This window comes from Lonchura striata, chromosome 5 (assembly GCF_050655825.1).
Source record: "Lonchura striata isolate lonStrDom1 chromosome 5, ASM5065582v1, whole genome shotgun sequence".
In the NCBI taxonomy this organism is placed as follows: domain Eukaryota; kingdom Metazoa; phylum Chordata; class Aves; order Passeriformes; family Estrildidae; genus Lonchura; species Lonchura striata.
In genome coordinates, this window is record NC_140707.1 from 67375680 (window position 1) to 67393790 (window position 18111).

Here is an 18111-nt window from a genome sequence, read left to right on the forward strand (position 1 = left end):
GTGGTGTGTTCCTGTGTGATGTGATGGCTGTCAGGGTCTCCAACATACAGCTGGGCAGTTCATGCATGGAAGGACTCGTTGCCTTCAGTTCTCCCTTAGAGGCTTATAAACATTAACCACCCAGAGGCTACTGATTTAGATAAGTGTGCTATAAATTGACACTGCATGTAAATGAGCTATTGTGCTGTGTTGTGGTGATTAATGTAACTGTAATGGCACACATTATCTTCTAAAGTTATGATAACCTGGGGAAATCACTTAAAGATAACCTGTTCTGTCTGTTCTCCTGAGGAGAATGTCTGCATTTTGGCTCCACATAGCTTATCTTCACTCCTAATGCAAACCAGAAAATTAAAAGAGACCAAACTGCATACTAGGACAATATTCTAGCTTCCATTTACTCCTGCATGTTAATTTTCTTATGCAAAAAACCCTGCTTTTGAGTTGCCTTGAGACTGGCATTTTTTAATAGGCACTCTCCAGAGATCATACTAATTTTGTCCCAAGCTCAAGATCCAGGTGTCTGTGCTGGAACTTTGCTAATTGTTGCTGAACCTCTCATACGTCTGTCATGTTGGTAAGGCCCTGGCACTAACTGCTTAGGCTTGGTTTGACTTAATTTGAGTCTTACAGGAATTTGTCTTTGTTTAGCTTTTCATTCTGAAAGTATGTACTTTCCCTTGCAGGTTTTGCTTGTGCCATAATTCAGTATTTGTTCCAGTTTCTAAACAAAACAACTGATGAGTGATCTGTAGGTACAAGTTTTAATAATACATGTATAGTTAAATTTGCAGAAAATTTTCTTTACTGTTTCAAATGAAATTTAAAGCAGAAAAGGGGAAAAAAAGCTGCCTTTGGTTTTCCTAGTTTCTTATTTTGATCCAAATCCTGAGAGAGCTGGGATTTTTGACTGTGAAGCATTAACAAAAAATGCTTGAGTAAGTATTTTAGAATCCCGAATGGTTGGATTCAAGGTACATTTCCCACTTTCTACTTGGGGATCCTTTGGGCTGTCTATCCTCTTTTGTGTTCTACCACAGAAACTCGGTCTTGCTAATTGTGATCACTCTCCTCCTCTCCCGCATTTTCATATCGGGGATAGTAGAAGGAGGAGTTCGGGAATCCTTGAGGAAAGACAAACTGTAATGTGTGTGTATTCCTGGAATAGTTATTTGGCCTCTCATGAGATTAGAAATGTCTCTTCATGAAGGGGCTCTTGAGAGAAGGGAATGAGCTGGGGAAGAGGCTGGAGAAAGGAGGAAAAGATGTCCTGCTGAATGCGGGCAGTCCCTCGGTGCTGTGGGTGCCGGGCAGGAGGAGCTCAGCGCCCATCAGCTCCGGCTGCGGGAAGCGCCGAGTCCCTCCGGGCTGAAAGCTGTGCTGAGCTCCTGTAGAGCCCGCAGGACTGGCAGTGCAGTGGCACACACCCTCTTGTGGCAGGAAGGGACAAGTCCCAGCGCAAACCAGCGTGGCCTCTTGTTTTCTGTGCTCCCTGGTTTGCCTTGCTCGCTCTTTTGTGTTCAGTGAACATCCCTCACTCGGGTGCACCCACGTGTGCTTTCCTGCACTTGCTTCTTTCATCTTTCTGTTTCTGCAGTGCCTGAATCTGTTCTGTTTGTCTTGCAAATTCTAAAACTTCACCCTATTTAAATCTTGATTTTATCAGTATTTGGATTGTATTTAAACTGTGGGCTTTAAAGTGCCCTTTCTCACTAAATTGCCAACATACTGAAAATACTCCTTACAGATGAAAACATTTACAGGAGTAAAAAAGCTGGAAAAAATAAACAAAGATGCTGAAGAACATACTAATTTTGTATCTTAAATAGCTTAGTTTGTCTGAACTACTATGAAGAGGTCATGTATGGATTAGGGATAACATGCTGCTTTTCCCAGCTGTTTGATTAACCAGCTTAGAGATGGGTCAAATGCGCAGGAGCAGAGCAAGGAAGGCACATCATCACCTTCCAAGTGCAGAGGGGCCCTACAGCATGTTTGCAGTTTATCAGATTTGCTGCATAATAAGCTGTACGCTCCATTCAGCACTCTAATTAACCCAGGAAAGCTCTCTGGCTCAGTCTTTGCTGATAGCATGAACCTCACAAAGCCAGGCAGTCTCACCAAAGTACCTCTAAATAAGATTAAGCAAAGCGAGCCAGGCATGAAATAAAATGTAGGCTAAGTGTTGAGCAAATACTATTATTTGCTTTCATTTTGTACCAAGTTCTGTACTTGGCATGAGGTGTCCAAGCATTTAATGTGTGAGTAGCACTGGCAACTCCTAACGAGTGCTGACAGATGAGACCTTAATCATTAATGTTTCTCTGTACAGACAAAAATAACCAAATGCTGTATGACAACACTTTAGGAGTACAAGTTGAAGGTATTTCCCAGAACTCTTAAACAGTCCTGGCCCCCACTGATGTCCATCAGGATTGGGAATTATATGTTGGTGGGCTCCTCTGGAACATGGTGGCAGACTGGGTAATGCTGGGATATCAGAGGAAAGGAGAAAAGCCTAGGCTGGTGGCAGGTTTGTAAAGTGACAGGTTCCTTAGCCCTGTGCTGTTGCTAAAGATCCTTGTCAGACAGCAGGAAAAAGAAACAGTGTGTAAGTGATGGAGGATAGAGCAGACACAGACATACAGAGTCCTGAAATCCATTACCTGTGTGCAGAATGAATCTCATCCTCCTTTCTTTGCCTTTTCAGGTATCTTGCAATATCTTCAGAACTCTCCCACCTAGTGACAGCAATGAATTCGATCCAGAAGAAGATGAGCCCACCTTGGAGGCATCGTGGCCGCACTTACAGGTTTTTTATTCTTTACCTCAGAAGAAATTCTTGTTGTTGCTTGGTGTATATAATAATTTTCTCAGCTTTTTTTTTTAAATCTGTGAATCAGAACTAGTCAGTGAGACACTTAATAATAACATGTATTAATACTGTTTATGATTCTAATACGGTACCTACAGAGATGGGAGAGAAATTTGTGATAGTTGTAAAATGTTAAAGCTTTCTTTCAAAATTATATTGATGGTGTCCCTCATATTCCTGTTGTCCTTCGCTGATTTAAATATTATTTTACTTTACCAACTGCTTTGATGCACAAGTATTTTTCAACAACTTCAGCAAGAGCATTGTGAGGATGACACTGCTGGCAGTTTTGCTTTATTGAGGGTGGGTAATATTCATATGAAAGTGCACAGGTGTTGGCAGCTGATCAGAAAAATGAATGAGAAGCTGCATCCCTATCTAAGTCCTCCTTCCTCTCCTTGAGTCAAGGTTTGCTCCCAGGTGTTTGGAGCAGGTTTCAAGCTCACTAAGTAGCATCCCTTCCTCTGAATTTCGCTTGTCAAAAGAAGGGATTTTGGGATTCCACCCCCATGTGGGATAACATTGCATCCAGGTTTGGAGTTATTAGCACAAGAAAGTTGTAGACTTGTTGGAGTGGGTCCAGAGAGAGTGCAAAGATGATCAGAGGGCTGGAGTTCCTGTCCTGTGAGCACAGGCTGAGAGAGAGCAGGGGTTGTTCATCCTGGAGAAGAGAAGGCTCCAGGGAAACCTCACTGCAGCCTTCCAGTACGTGAAAGGGAGATTATGAAAATCAAGGGAGGGTGACTTTTTACACAGTCAGATAGTGACAGGACAAGGAGAGATTCAGATTACACTCACTAAGAAGTTCTTGACTTGTGAGGGTGTGAGGCCCTGGCACAGCTTGCCCAGAAAAGCTGTGGCTGCCCCATCCCTGGGAGTGTTGGAGGCCAGGTTGGATGAGCAACCTGCTCTTGGGAAAGGTGTCCCTGCCCATGGCAGGGGTGGGTGAAATGAGATGATCTTTAATGTCCTTTCCAACCCAACCCAACCCGTTCCATCATTCTGTGATTTTGAATGAAGAACATAAACTAAACTGGAGAAAACATCCTTGATGCTAATGCAGTAAATTCCTTCATAGAAAATCTAGATGAAGATCCTGTGTGTGTTAGTCAGGATAATGACTCACATCACTGGTAAATTTACAGGAATTTTGCTTGAGTAACAGTTTGTGGAGTTTGGGAGTTTTTGTGAGCAAAGGAGCAGAGTTGATCTCAGCCTGAAATGAGGATTTTATTTTACAGTTGCATGCACAATCCTGTGAGTGTTTTTTTTTTCACTCTTTTGTGCTCTCTAATTCAGAATCTGTTGAAATGTAGGTTCATCCCTCATTTATATTTAAATTTCACAAAAAATAAGAATGTTCAAAACTTCAAGGCAGCTCTGAGGAGCTGTGCCTGCCTGGAAACAGCACATTAAGTGACACTGGTGCTGTAGTTCAGAAAGTTATTGCATGGAAATGATGGAATTTCTTATCCAGTGGATGACTTACCATTGTCAAGAAGAAATTCACCAAAGTATTTGTGAAAAGTCAATGGAATTGATTTCCTGATGATTTAATGTTGGTGTTATGTAAGGTGTCACTTTTCCCACAACTTCTTTCTAAACCTCTCTCCTTATTTTTGATTTCCTATTGCTTCCTTTAAGAAGTCAGAACACTGTTATAAAGTACCAGCAGCAGTTTTGCAGCATATTGCTGTCATGGAAAAGTTTAAAATTATTTTAAAATGTAATTTTTAAGCTTCCTTTCGCCTTTCAGTATCAATATTCCTACTCACTAAAGACAAAAAGGAAAAAATTTTCAATGGCTGCTCTTAATGAAAAGGTTCTGCAAAGAGAATGGCTGGCTGGTAGCTCATTATCAGTGACAGATTAGAGCTGCTGTCTTAGGGGGCCACAGCAGTCTCTGTTTCACTTCACTTCCTTGTTCCCTGTTTTTTTATACTCTTCTTTTTCTCCACTAAATGAAAAATCTTGCTGTCCCACTGAAGAGTTTAGGTAGAGATGGAATTGCATGAAAATAAGCAGATTTTCGGCAGCCCTGAGGCTAATCTTTACAGTAAGTTAGGAACTTCTGAATAAATTCTGGTTTGTATTCTTCCTCTGTGTTTCAAGTTGTACTAGAACACTCTTATAAGCAGTTTCTAATTTAATTTAAATATTTCCAACTGTTTCACCAACCCCTTCAGAATTCTAATGTCTGTATTTGATGTGACTTCAGCAGTTCAGAGGGCAGTTTAAATGTGCTTCCCAATTACTCTGGGAAGCTTTACAAGATGATAACAAGCATTACAAGATGGCAGTGCCTGTTCTTGGTGATGAAATGTCTTTGACTGGAGTTAAATAAGCAAAGACAGCTTAAAAAGCTCATGTAATTAATTTTAACTAAAAGATGGCAATTTGATAAAGAAGAAAAATATTTTTAAAATTTTTTAACCCTTTGTACTGGGGAAAAAGAAGCATTTTTTAATTGTCTAACAAAATAATATACAGAAATACTCAAAAATATAAACAATAATCAAGTAATAAACTAAACCCATGTTTTGTTTGTTTTTTCTTTTGCAGCTTGTATATGAGTTTTTCATACGATTTTTGGAAAGCCAAGAATTTCAGCCCAGCATTGCCAAAAAGTACATAGATCAGAAATTTGTATTGCAGGTAAGCTGCTGTGCTTTTTTTAAAGCTTAGTGTCGCTTTTGGGAAACAAATAAAAACTCCTTTAAAAAGATTTTGTTCAGAATTTGAGAGTGTAACTTCATTTGCAACAGAAAAAGACTAAACTAGCATCTACAATGAAAGTTTTCACTCTGTGGAGATAGTGGAAAAAGGTGTGTGTGTTTGTATGTCAGTCTCTGTTAATATAGGTACATAAAATAGATGGTTTGGATCCAGTTTCAATTCCTCAGTCAAAATATTTGACTTGCTGGTTTTGAGATGGAGCTGAAACAGTAACTGTTGAAAAATGAAAAGTTTGCTACCAAGTAGTCTCAAAGTGCTGTTCTCTCTATCCAGAGAGATAACTTAAACACCAGTTTTATGTGTCTTGGTGTTGCTTATACATACAGAGGTGGCTGAAGGAAGTTGTTTCTGGGGTAAGCCAGGACACTCCACAGACAGATTTTTTTGTCTTTAGATTTGAGAACAGGCCTGCCTTGGGTTTTGTTTTCCCTTCATGAGTTTTTTGGGTAACTGCAGAGTCAAAAAGAACTTTGTGCTTGATGCTGTCTGTAGCTTTCTTTTGAAATCAGGGGAATTTAGAATGATACCTATTTAATTAGAAAATGGAGTTTCCTTGCAGGCTGACACTTGAATGAAAAAGCAACCAGAGTTGGTAGGAGATACTCAGCATTTCTGAAGACCTTTCTCTTGCCCCTTATCACTCATGGAGCTTTTATTTTTCTCTGCTCAGACAATAAAAGTTGTGCTTTTACTGTTCATGTATGTTGTTTGGATAAAGAATACCTGAAAAATGTAGCAAGCAGAGCAATTTCTGTCCTTAGATTCCAAGTTTCAAAGAAGGGAACTCAGTTTCCTTCTCGATATCGTAAGACTTTTTCATCCTACAAAAACAACAGGACATTCTTAAATTCTTATTTTATCCATCTCCTAAACACAAGAGCATTTTTCATCTGGATCAAACCTCTGGTGGTTTCCTTTTTGTTCATCTCAGTACTGATTTGACAAGGAGGTGCACCAATGTGTTCATCCAGTACCTGGTGAAGATAAAAGAATATGCATGACAAATCTCTCCTGACAGGTTTTTCCAGGCTGGTTTTAGTTTCATTAGATAGAACGGATTGTGTTAGGATGAATGCATGTGCTCTCCTTCAAGAATCTAGTAAAAATAATTCTTAGATGCTCCTGTTCTGTGCTGCTGAACTTGGTCATGACTGGCAACATCCCACTCACACCCTTTTAAGACTTCCAAAACTGTCAGTTTGGCACAGGAGAATGGGTCTAAACCAAGGGGATTTTTTAAATCTTACTAGTTTTCATTAAATCTATTAAATGGAAGAATAGCATCTACTGAAAGAGGGGAATATGAGATCTGAAAATGTACATATCAGAAAACATGATATGACAATTAAGAGGTCAAAGGAGTTCTAGGGATTCCTATGTTCTTGCCATGGGGTTTGGTGGTGCACATTTTTGTACTGCTGTGCACAGTGTGTCAATTTAAAATTCACATTTTTCTGTAAAAAGTTCTGTTCAGAATTTATATATGCATATACACACACAAGCAAATAGTTTTATTTCCATGTGTTTAAATACTTTGTGGTGAACTGTAGGAACTGGGGCATCCTTCCACTTCCTGTTGTGTTTGTTGTGTGTCAGGAGTAAATCCTGAGTATCTGCAACTGAGATCCCTTACATAGCAAAGCAATTTGAGACTTAAGAACACGAAACATTATGGTGTCTTGTGACACTGACCACACAAATGGGACATTTGGAGTATTTGGAATCAGCTTTTTCTCAAAGTTAATATTTAATTTAAAAAAATTAATGAGGTGCTTCTTGGCAGTAAGGATGCCTGTATGAAAAAAATATTTAAAAGTTAGTGTTTTTTAATGGACTTTTTCCAAACTTTTTGTTTGTTTACTTGCTTTTTTCTTTTTTTCTGAAGTATAGCTGTGTTTCTGGCTTTCGGCTGTATTTTTTAATAAAATACTGTATTTACCAGTGTAGCTGTTCATTTCTAAAGCCTGCTTATGTACAGTTTGAAATGGTTGGCAGTGGTTGCTAAGAGACATACTATTCAAATATATCCACAAGTCTCTGTGTTATGTAGGTTGCTATTTTGGAAAATTAATTTCCCTTTTCTATGTGTGTTTAGAATAGTCAGAATAAATTATGGAAGTCTTGAAGCTTATTCATAAAAATAAGACTTTATTATTGAAACCTGATAACAAATTGGGCATAGCAAAATAATTGTTGGGTTTTTTTTTCTTTTTTTTTTTTTTTTTTTTTTAATGAGAGTCTTAGTTTAGTAGTGTTTCCAGAGAGGATCTGCATAAGAGAACTGGAAATATAAATACTTTTCAATCCAGTAAGAAAACAAAAAACATAAGTGTTTCCAGCTGTTTGCTGTCTTAGGCTGAAATGTGCTATTTGGGGAAGGATGAGATGACTATTTATTTATTTAAATCTAGAACTAATTGAGCAGAGCAATGTGTTGATAACCTCTGGAGGGCAGCTGACAAACCTCATGAAATCCCCACCACAGATTCTTACTGCAAGGAAGATACAGAGAGGTCTCATTGCAAGTTGCAGAAATGTTCCAAACAATGAGGATCAATGTGTACATCCAGCTAGGCCTGGATGTTAGAAAACAAAATCCCAGACAGCCTAACAACTTTTAATCATATTTTTTTCCTATCTTTTTTCACCTCCTCAAAGTTATATAGTAGTTTAACAGAGATCAGGTGTAGAATGCATACACTGACATATCTACTTGTAATAGGTGTTTATAATTTATCTGTTAGTGAATATAAGTTAATTTTGTTTTCTGCCACTCCTGTGATGATTTTCTGACAGCATCTTACCCATTTGTAAGGCCTGTTTGACAAACTGTCTTTATTTCTCTTGCAAGACAGGTACTGGTTCACAGTTGCTTTATTTCATGCAAGACAGATACTGGTTGCCTATGATTACTAAAAATTACCTAAAATTCCCTGGTTTCTGCACATTTGTGGCAGTTGCTTGTGCTTTTTACTTTAAAGTTTGCCTCTGAATTGATTCCAAACATCCACCAGAATAGCCAATGTAGTGGTGTCACAAGGAAATTAAGAGGGTGGCTAAGGGAAAGCTCATACTGTTGTGGTGGAGGATTCAAGGGGAACAAAACAAAAATCTGCAGGTGATATTCCTGCTGCTCATTTCATGCAGCTTCAGGTGTCAGTGTTTGGGATATATTTTGGACAATACCAGACACTAAAATACTTTCTCTCTTGACTGAGTCTCACATAACCATTTTGCTGTGTATTTAAGAGCTACTTAAATACTTAGTAAATATGGGTTTTCTATTGGTTTTTTTTTTCTTTATTCATCGTTTTGGTTTGGTTTTTTAATTGGCATTGATAATGAAATCACCATTTTGTTCAAAGTGAAGGATTAATTCCCTCTGGTGCTTTTGATTTGTGGCAATTGGTGGAGATCCTGTAACAGCAGATCCATTGCTGGCATGGACTTCCCTGTTGAGTCTTTCCACAGTGTGAGGGCCACGCAATCACTGGGCAGGCTTCAGAACTCATCATTTGAATTAAAAACAATTAGAAAAATGTGACCTTGACACAACGTTGGGAGAACAAAGTCTTAGAGCAAATGAGGATCTCCTGGTGGATGGTAAAAGGCAAACTGTTGTATGTTTATTTTTGGGGAGAAGGGCAGCATTTTGGAGCTAGTTAATAACAAATCTATTATTCTGAGTTTTATGATGTTATACTGAGGTTCCAGCAGATGTTTTTAATATTAAATATCTACTGCTTGGGTACCATGGATGTCACATTCTTTCATTCATGTGTTTTCATGAATTCAGTTTCATACAGAAGTCTGTGTATCCTACTTGTCAAATGTGTCCTGTTTCAGTTCTCTTTTTCCTTTAAACACAGCTGTTGGAACTGTTTGACAGCGAAGACCCTCGGGAACGAGACTACCTAAAAACAGTCTTGCACAGAATTTATGGCAAGTTCCTGGGTCTTAGAGCATTTATCCGAAAACAGATTAATAATATTTTTCTACGGTAAGTTGTGGAAGAAGGCACTTTTCCCTCATGAACCCTTTAGGAAACTGATATATTGCTTATATTTAACTTTTCTTTTTTTAGATTTGTTTATGAAACCGAACACTTCAATGGCGTAGCTGAACTGTTGGAAATTTTAGGAAGGTAAAGGAGTCTTTATTTATTATCTAACTCAGACTTGTGGACACATCAGGGTAGTGTCACAATCGGAAAAAGTATTATGATAATCCCTGATTCTGAAAACAGATGTGTGCACATACTCATCTTTAAGCCCCTGTGCAAATCTGTCCCATCTTTGCCAAGAATATATAGCTACATGCAAGTTACAGCCAAAGTGTTGGATTAATTTTGTGTGTGTGAGTCCATTAAATACCGCACACTTCATTCTTACATGCTGGAGAATTATTTTCTTCTGAGAACACTTAGCAGAGTGAATGTTTTGAGTGGGTCTAATTTTGGTGGGTTAATTATTCGAGCCCACCTTGCTCACATGGATTTACCGACCACATAGACAAGGTCTTCTCTGTTTGGCAACAGGTTTGTGCAGCTGTTTATGTGGTTATTCCTAATGGGAACTGGGTTTTTACCTACATATGTAATGCCCTGCTAATGTAAAACAGGACCAAAGTCAGCAGCTGTTTCTAAGTGCTGTTTGTAAACAGCTGCTGACTGCTAATATATTTTAATCTAGAAAGTGCTTGTTCAGACCTCAGTATTGTCATTTGTGATGATGACACTAACGGATATTTCTTCTCTTATTTCCAGTATTATCAATGGTTTTGCTTTACCTCTTAAGGCAGAGCATAAACAGTTTCTGGTGAAGGTGCTGATCCCTTTACACACAGTCAGGAGTTTATCACTCTTCCATGCACAGGTAGAAATTATGAGAATATTTTCTGTTCAGTAAGAACTGTATGTATATTTTTTAAGGTTGCTTTGTAAATTTAATTACATTCACATAAAAAGTGGGGGAAAATTCTAAATGTGGAAAAAATGCAATAGATTTTTTCAAAATTAATTCAATATCGTCTGTATGATAAATATCTAGCTTTTGTTCTGATTAGATAATTAAAAGCATAACATACATCTGTAATAGTTAGGAAATTTTATTTAGTAGTTAAGCTGTCTCTCTAGGTTTTCCTCTCTGCTCTTCTCTCATTCTCACAAGTTTGCCTTTCCCGTTCTCTCTCCCAAGGGGATGTTTGGGTTTCCTTAGTCTTGTCCTGTCAAGGCTCTTCTTCACCCTGACAATCTTCTGAATATTAATACCCACATTTTTTTGTTTAATATTCTCCCTCACAGAGTCCTTAATTCTGCATTTATGTTCTCATACATCTTTTTGTACTTTTAAGTTTTCATGATGTAATTTTTCCTCTGATAACTGCTACCTCTTGCCTGTCTCTGATTTTCAAATAGTGAAAATTTTCAGTATTTCTTATGGTGATAAAGCTCTGCTTTCTAAGTATGTTATTCCAGGTTTTAGCTGTGTCGACTCATCTTGCAAGAATTCTCATGACTTTGCTGTATAAAATTAGTAAAATGTTGCACTTTGAGAGTAGCAGAAGCTTCAAAACACTGCTTGTGTGACTGTATTTAGAATTCCAAGTTGTTCTGATTTTTATTTTACATTCTACTTTGTCACTGTAATTGTTCTTGTAAAGTGTCCTCTTCTTTCTTATAAACTGAACTTTGAATGTATTCTAAAATTGGATGTAGTTTGAGAGAGCGGAATAGCATCTTGCCTTAAGTGTCTATTTTTAAAAGAAGTTGGGTTTTGTGGTTTTTTTTAATAGAAATGTTCTAATTTTGTTTTTGTAAATTCTTACCTCCTCACAGCTGGCGTATTGCATAGTACAGTTTCTGGAGAAAGACCCCTCACTCACAGAACCAGTAAATATTTCTTTCATACTTTTTTTTTTTTTTACTACAAATAGTTTACCCTGTAGAGGGAAAAGTAAAAAAATCTAACTTCTTTTTCCTTCTAATTTAGGTCATTAGAGGTTTAATGAAATTCTGGCCAAAAACGTGCAGTCAGAAAGAGGTAAGTGATATGCTAGTAGTACAAAAAAAAAAAAGGGTTATTTTGCTCTAAAACATAGTCAGCAGAGAATCTTTAAATAATCTGTGATTGATAGCACATGCTGTGGTGAATCTTGGTATTATTTCTTGTAGATGTTTTTTCAGTACTTTAATTCTAATTTTTTGAACAGTTTTGACTGTGAGAAGTTTGATTAGTCTGGTTTCATTCACAAAATAATTCCTTGTACTGCTGCAGAGAATGTTTTAGAAAGGAGAAAATAAACGTAGTTGAGGATAGGTTCAAAAACTCTGTTAGATTTGGAATTGTTTCTATATGAAGGCAGTATTTTTCCAGTGAGGATGAAAGATACTTTACATGCTAAACATGTTAAAGATGCAGTTAAACATGTACATTTTTGTTTTCAGATGCACATCAGAATTTCCTTAGTGTGAGGTTTTGTGAAAAAGCAAAACTGTTATTTTCAATATTACTCTCAAAAATGAGGTAAAATTAGGAGAATCTCCTCAGTTATTAAAGTTTAAGCTTTGATTGTTCAGATCTTTTTATGAGACAAGGTTTTCAGCATGGATATATATGCTGGTGCAGTTCTGAATTTCATTCAAAATACTTTACATGCAGCACTTGAAGAAGAAACTTGTCCTTGTTTTAAGGGACTGAGTCAAAAAGCTGCCAGTGGTAGAACTGATGACATTTTTTGAGAAAGGGTCTCACTGAGCTGGTGAGGTTTCCATTTCTTCCTGAAGCAGTAGAATTTGGAGGTTACCAGCATTCTGCAGAACAAGATGATTGGGAGGTTTTCCATTCAATGTTTTCTTTTTTGTCTTTAGGTCATGTTCCTAGGAGAGCTGGAGGAAATCTTGGATGTAATTGAACCATCACAATTTGTCAAAATCCAGGAACCCTTGTTTAAACAAATTGCCAAGTGTGTCTCTAGCCCTCATTTTCAGGTCAGTGGTAAAGGTTATTGTTTATATAGGAATGTATAGTCTCAGTTTCAAACATAACTCCTGCCAAATGTAAATATTATTCTATGTTATGTTTTTAAATGCTTGTCTTCTGATGAAGAGGATATGTTGGGGTGGAAGGTTAGGTCTGAGCTCCATGAATAACTTGTTAGAGGTGTTTGGGGTTACAGCACAGAGCTTGCCCTTCTGAGCCCCTCACAAATCCTTAACCTGTGTCCAAGCAGACTCTGAGCCCTTCTCACTGAGGGTGGCAGGTGCTGGCCCTGTAGACCCTGCAGGGTGGATTTGTTCCCTGCTTTTGGTGCAATTCTTGTGCAGTTTCTGTTTTCTAACTTTATTCCTCCTAACCTTGTGACCATGTGTCTGGTTAGAGGTGACACAAACTGTAGCCTATTTTAATTACATTGTATAATGGGAGAAAGGGGAATGAATGGGATGTAAATGGATATGTGAAGAGGATATAGGGTTCATGGCCTGTAGTGTCTCCATATTAAGCTTGGTGATCTGTCCTGGCACAAAGACAGATGCGATTTTCCAGCTCTTCCTTGGACTACATCTTTTTAAAATTATGATTCAGAGCAGCATCCTCCTTCCTAACCCTCAGCTCTTCTCCAGGGTAATTACTGTCCTTAGTACCTTCCCCACACTTAAGATTTCTCCTCTCTTATTCAGCCCAGCTGTTGGGCCTTTCCCTGTCTTCTTCCTTTGGTATTCCAGCACTGCTAGGTTTTTTCCAATTGCACTCTTCCTGATTTTGAGGGAAAGGGTGATGGGAAGTCTGTCTGCTCTTCCTTCCCCTCCTCAACTGCAGCACTGATGCTGTGTCTGCACCCAGTCTGCAGTGAGCAATAACACATTTCTCAGGAAATAGAGAGTGGGTGCTGAGGGATCAGAGCTGCAGGATAGAAATTAATTCCATTAATGCATGTTATGCTACTGATTAGAGTAGTTTAATTCCAAAACTAATGACTCCTGGTAGCTCATCTTTGTAGAATTTATCTGTGATTTGTTTTTCTATCAGAAAATCACAAAATTACAGGTGTCTGAATTCCTGTTAATATTTTATTTCTTTGACTCAAAGGTGGCTGAAAGAGCGCTGTATTATTGGAATAATGAATACATCATGAGTTTGATAGAGGAGAACTCAAATGTTATACTTCCCATCATGTTTTCCAGCCTTTACAGGATTTCTAAAGAACACTGGAATCCGTAAGTTTGTGCATTTACACTTTATCTCTTACCATTTGACATCTCACTGATAAACTCAGGGAATGTCTGCTGCAGAACATCTGAATGGGAGAGATGCAGACTCAAAGCTGCTCTGAGCAAGTGCAGCTCTGTTAATGACAGTATATATTAGCCTGCACATGAGCTTGTCTCAGTGTTTTTAATTAACTGGTATGTGTACAAAAATCACTACTTTGTAGGATAAAAATAGGTCTTCTAACAAGTTGGAAAAAAGAAGAAATTAAATGTTACATTATTATTGAAGGAAAAATGTTGCTCATCAAGTGTTTCTCCTACGCAGTTTTTTTATAAACGGGTTGGCTTTTAAGGCTGATTGTAAATTGTCTAGAAGAATATCACTTGGCATTAATAAAGCTTTGTGGCTGTATCATCAGCTGATACCTCTGGGAGACTTTTGGTGTTGAATTTTTTTTAAACATCCATGAAACATACAGACAGTATATTCTTAGGTTGGGTTGTTTTTTCTAAATTTATTTAAATTCATCTGTTCTCTTGATAATAATTGAGCAGTTACTTAATATTGATGTTGTGATAATTAGGCAATTTTATTTTAAACTGAATGAACTAGTAAAAATTGTTTTTATGAAAAATCCTATTACAGCGAGATGGCATATATCCTTTATTTTAGTTGGAAAGCTTTTCCTAAGTCAAGATGATTAGTATTTAGTAAACCCAGTATTTTTAACGAACTGTGCTATGTTCTGGTCTCAGTTGCTTTGATACCTTACTGTAAAATATTTCATTTCTTCAAACATTGGTCTTTTTGTTCTGTACCTAGTCAAATTCTGAAGTTTGTGTGCTTACATGACAAATCTAATGCTGCTGAAGAGCCTCTGTAACTTAACATTGCTCACAAAAGGACACTTTCCATGGCACAGTACTCCAGTACCAGTCTCTAACCTTTTAATAGTAGGCACTGGGATGCTTCTGGTAATGAGAATATTCCAGTATCCCAGTTCAGACTTTTCATACCCTTAGTAATTTTGCTAATTTTTCCTTCTAATTTTACGAGCCAGGTAAAGACACATCTAAAATAAAGGAGCTGTTTAAAGAATTTTTATATTTTTAAGAAAGTTTTTCACGTAGGCAACAAAAATGAAGGTTTATTTAAAGAGATGAGAGAGACAGGGGTGCATGGGAAATGGCACATAGTTTGTGTGTCCTGTAAGGATTAGCTCCAAAGGTTCCTGGCACTTGTGGTGTTGATTCATTGCCTCCTGGCTGAAGAGCTGCTTCTTCAGCAGCCATGGGTCAGAATATAACAGCCAGAGTAGTGGATCAGGAACTGTGAAAGGGAAAATGAATATGAACTGTATGAGCACAAGGAAATCACTCTTGAAATACAGCTTTGTATTTTGCATAGATGCACTGAATATTCAGCTTCATAGAAGAGTCATAAGGAAATGTGAATCACTTTCATTTTGTGTTTGAATTCTATTCCTTCTGCCAGCATTGAGATTTGAATCTCTGAAGTTGCATTCAGAATTGCTCCACAGCATGAGGGAAGAGACTGTAGTTATATGTAATAGCTTTCTGTTGTTTGCCTTTTACCTTAGAGTTTTGGCCTGCTTCATTTCAGTAGTCAGTAGGGACATGAAAGCTGATTCTCACCTTTAAGCATGTTAATCAAAAGTAGTTTCACTGAAATTGAAGAATTTACATAACCATACTTGCAGGAACAGAATTGGTCACAGAAAGGCTGGGAAGAGAAGACACTTTTTATTTCACGTTTGATTTCACCTGAAACTAATGGATTCCTTTCTTTCTTCTTTTTCCATGTTTCACAGGGCTATTGTGGCTTTAGTCTACAATGTGTTGAAGGCATTTATGGAAATGAACAGCACCATGTTTGACGAGCTGACAGCCACTTACAAGTCAGATCGTCAGCGGTAACTTTTTAAAGCTTTTTCTTGTCAGCTGTGCCCAAGGCCTGCAGTTTAGTTCTCCCCTTACACTCAGGAGCAGTTGCAGAATCTCAGACATAAGAGACACTGCCCCATTTTTGCCCTTGCCTGCTCGTTAGGCTTCTCATTGCAGCATGTGAGATTGTGTGCAGGTTGTTCTTTAGGCTTTATTAAATACAGGATCCATTGCATGAGGAATCCACATTCCTCATGCAATTCCTTTTTGACTCCACATTCCAAAACACTTCAGTGTATCAAGATCTTTAATGATAAAAGGAAAAGAAGGGTTTAAAGATAACACTCTGCTTAAAGACTTTAAAAAAAAAGTTAGACTGAGGTTTGGAAAGAGACATGAGGGAAACACCTAAGCTATGATTTTACAAGCTGCTGTTTGTTGGCTGGATGTGATCTTAAAGCAAAGAGACATCTCCCAACCTTTTTATTTCTTACTCAGATGTCCTGCTATATCTCAATCTTTCAGCATGTAGGATCCAATAAATACACCACTCATAGAGGTATTAGTTCAACTCCAGTGGCTTCTTGTCTTTTCTCCCTTTTTTCCTAATCTTTATTTCTCCATTACAGTGCAGCATCTTTTCTCAAAAGTTTCACCTTATGCAAAGATTAGGTGGAAAAAAGGAGCAAATTTCAGGAACTTTGAAAAGGCTGCAACTTCTTTCAAGCCATACCTAAGTAATGCAAAGCGTTCTGCATGTCAGCAGAAGTTTTTAGGGTAGTCCAACCTTGAAAGTCTCTTGGCTGTTGTAATTTTTTGACTTGTGTGACTGGAGTCACTGGCCTTCCATTCATTCATAGCACATAAAAAAAATCTGCACATAACAGGCTAGTTCATTAATGTTATTTTACTTGTAGAGACTTGTTTAGAGATATATTTAAACTAAGAAGCCAGATCCTCTTGATATGTATTGATAAATAAGGCCCAATCACGTAGTGCAGTTGAGACAAACTGTGTGGTTTCCTAGCAAAAAGACAGAGAATTTTAGGACTGATCATCTAGTCCAGATATTCACTGAGGCAGCTTGGTGACCTGAATCAATTTGTGGTTGCACTTTGCCCCTTAAGATGAGAAGTTTTGCTCTGAACAGGACCAGATGCTGCAGTGGTGTGTCCCATGTCTGGATAATGGGGGAAGTTCAGTGGCTGAACAGCACAAAGAATTCCTTTTGCACCTGCTGACACTGTATTTCTTACCAAGGCTGGTGCTAACCATTTCACCATTTTTATTTACTTCTTATAATTTTAAATTCTGAATGTATAAGCCAAGGTATTTACCTTAAATTTTCAAAAAATCTTTAACATCTCAATAAAACCACATTTCAGAAGGGTAGCTTTGATATCACTTAAAACTTGAGGAGAAATACATTCAATATTAATGGCTAAGATAGGTCAAATAGGTAAGTTGGATGAGGTGATCATTCTCTAACAGACCTTTAGGTAAGCAGGCACATATTTCTTAATGATTAGAAGATAAATATTGGTAAGTAGCCTGAAAATGTAAGGCTATTTCACTTACTCTTGTATTTCATTTTAAAAACTTTCTAGTAACACTAGGCTCTTAATTTCCGTTTACTGTTCTTCAGGGATTTATCTGAAAGTTGTTTGTATTTTTTATATGTCTAACATCTTCCTGGGAAATCAAAATTCCAAACAAATGAGCCAGATGTTGGTATGTTGACTGAATCAAAGTGTAGGAATGTTTCTAATCCCTTGAAATACTTCTCAAGACTTCTGTCATGTGACTGGCAGAGAATCTGTGTATCTGTCATTGTTAGATTTCCATTTCATCTAAGCCTACAAGGTGATGTCATAGAACTTGAAAGCCTTGCAGTCTCAAGGAGGTTTATTCACAGTAAGCTGTGGCAGACAGGAAATTTAGAAAGCAAACAATGCAGGTAAAGTAAATGTTAGGTTTGCTGTTTAATTTTATCAAATCAGCCACTGAAGTCTGTTGTTAAAGCAAATGCTACATAGATCTTTCAGGAATTTGGTGTGGGAAAAGAGTAACTCACTGAACAAAAGGCACATCTTGCAGCTTGAACTTTGCTTTGGTTGGTGCCTGAGCCAGTAGTCAATGTAACTAATAGTAGTGATTTTAAAAGAATAAGGGAATACTTTCTAGAAAGTTGCTGTGATTTACAAGATTATGTAGATCTTAAATAAACATAAAAATAATTGCATAACTTAGTCCAAAATGTTAATGCTTATAATTTTGACAGTTCTGTAGTAAAAGTCCACTGCATTTTTTAAATCCTCATTGCAAATTAGTGTCTATGAACACTGTCACTTTCCTCAGCTTACATTTTATGCTCTTTCTATACTGC

At 37.5% G+C, this 18111-nt stretch overlaps 1 protein-coding gene across 4 annotated transcripts in view; it reads left to right on the plus strand.

Annotated features, from left to right (window-relative positions):
• Positions 1 to 18111, plus strand: part of PPP2R5E (protein phosphatase 2 regulatory subunit B'epsilon) — a 72907-nt gene that overhangs the window by 50158 nt on the left and 4638 nt on the right. For all 4 annotated transcript variants that reach the window (XM_021554518.4, XM_021554519.4, XM_085580903.1 and 1 more), the window contains 10 exons: positions 2711 to 2812; positions 5438 to 5530; positions 9481 to 9611; positions 9696 to 9755; positions 10377 to 10485; positions 11448 to 11501; positions 11602 to 11652; positions 12480 to 12599; positions 13699 to 13826; positions 15653 to 15754. In XM_021554518.4, coding sequence (XP_021410193.1) covers positions 2711 to 2812; positions 5438 to 5530; positions 9481 to 9611; positions 9696 to 9755; positions 10377 to 10485; positions 11448 to 11501; positions 11602 to 11652; positions 12480 to 12599; positions 13699 to 13826; positions 15653 to 15754 — 950 coding nt within the window. The remainder of the gene's footprint in view (positions 1 to 2710; positions 2813 to 5437; positions 5531 to 9480; positions 9612 to 9695; positions 9756 to 10376; positions 10486 to 11447; positions 11502 to 11601; positions 11653 to 12479; positions 12600 to 13698; positions 13827 to 15652; positions 15755 to 18111) is intronic.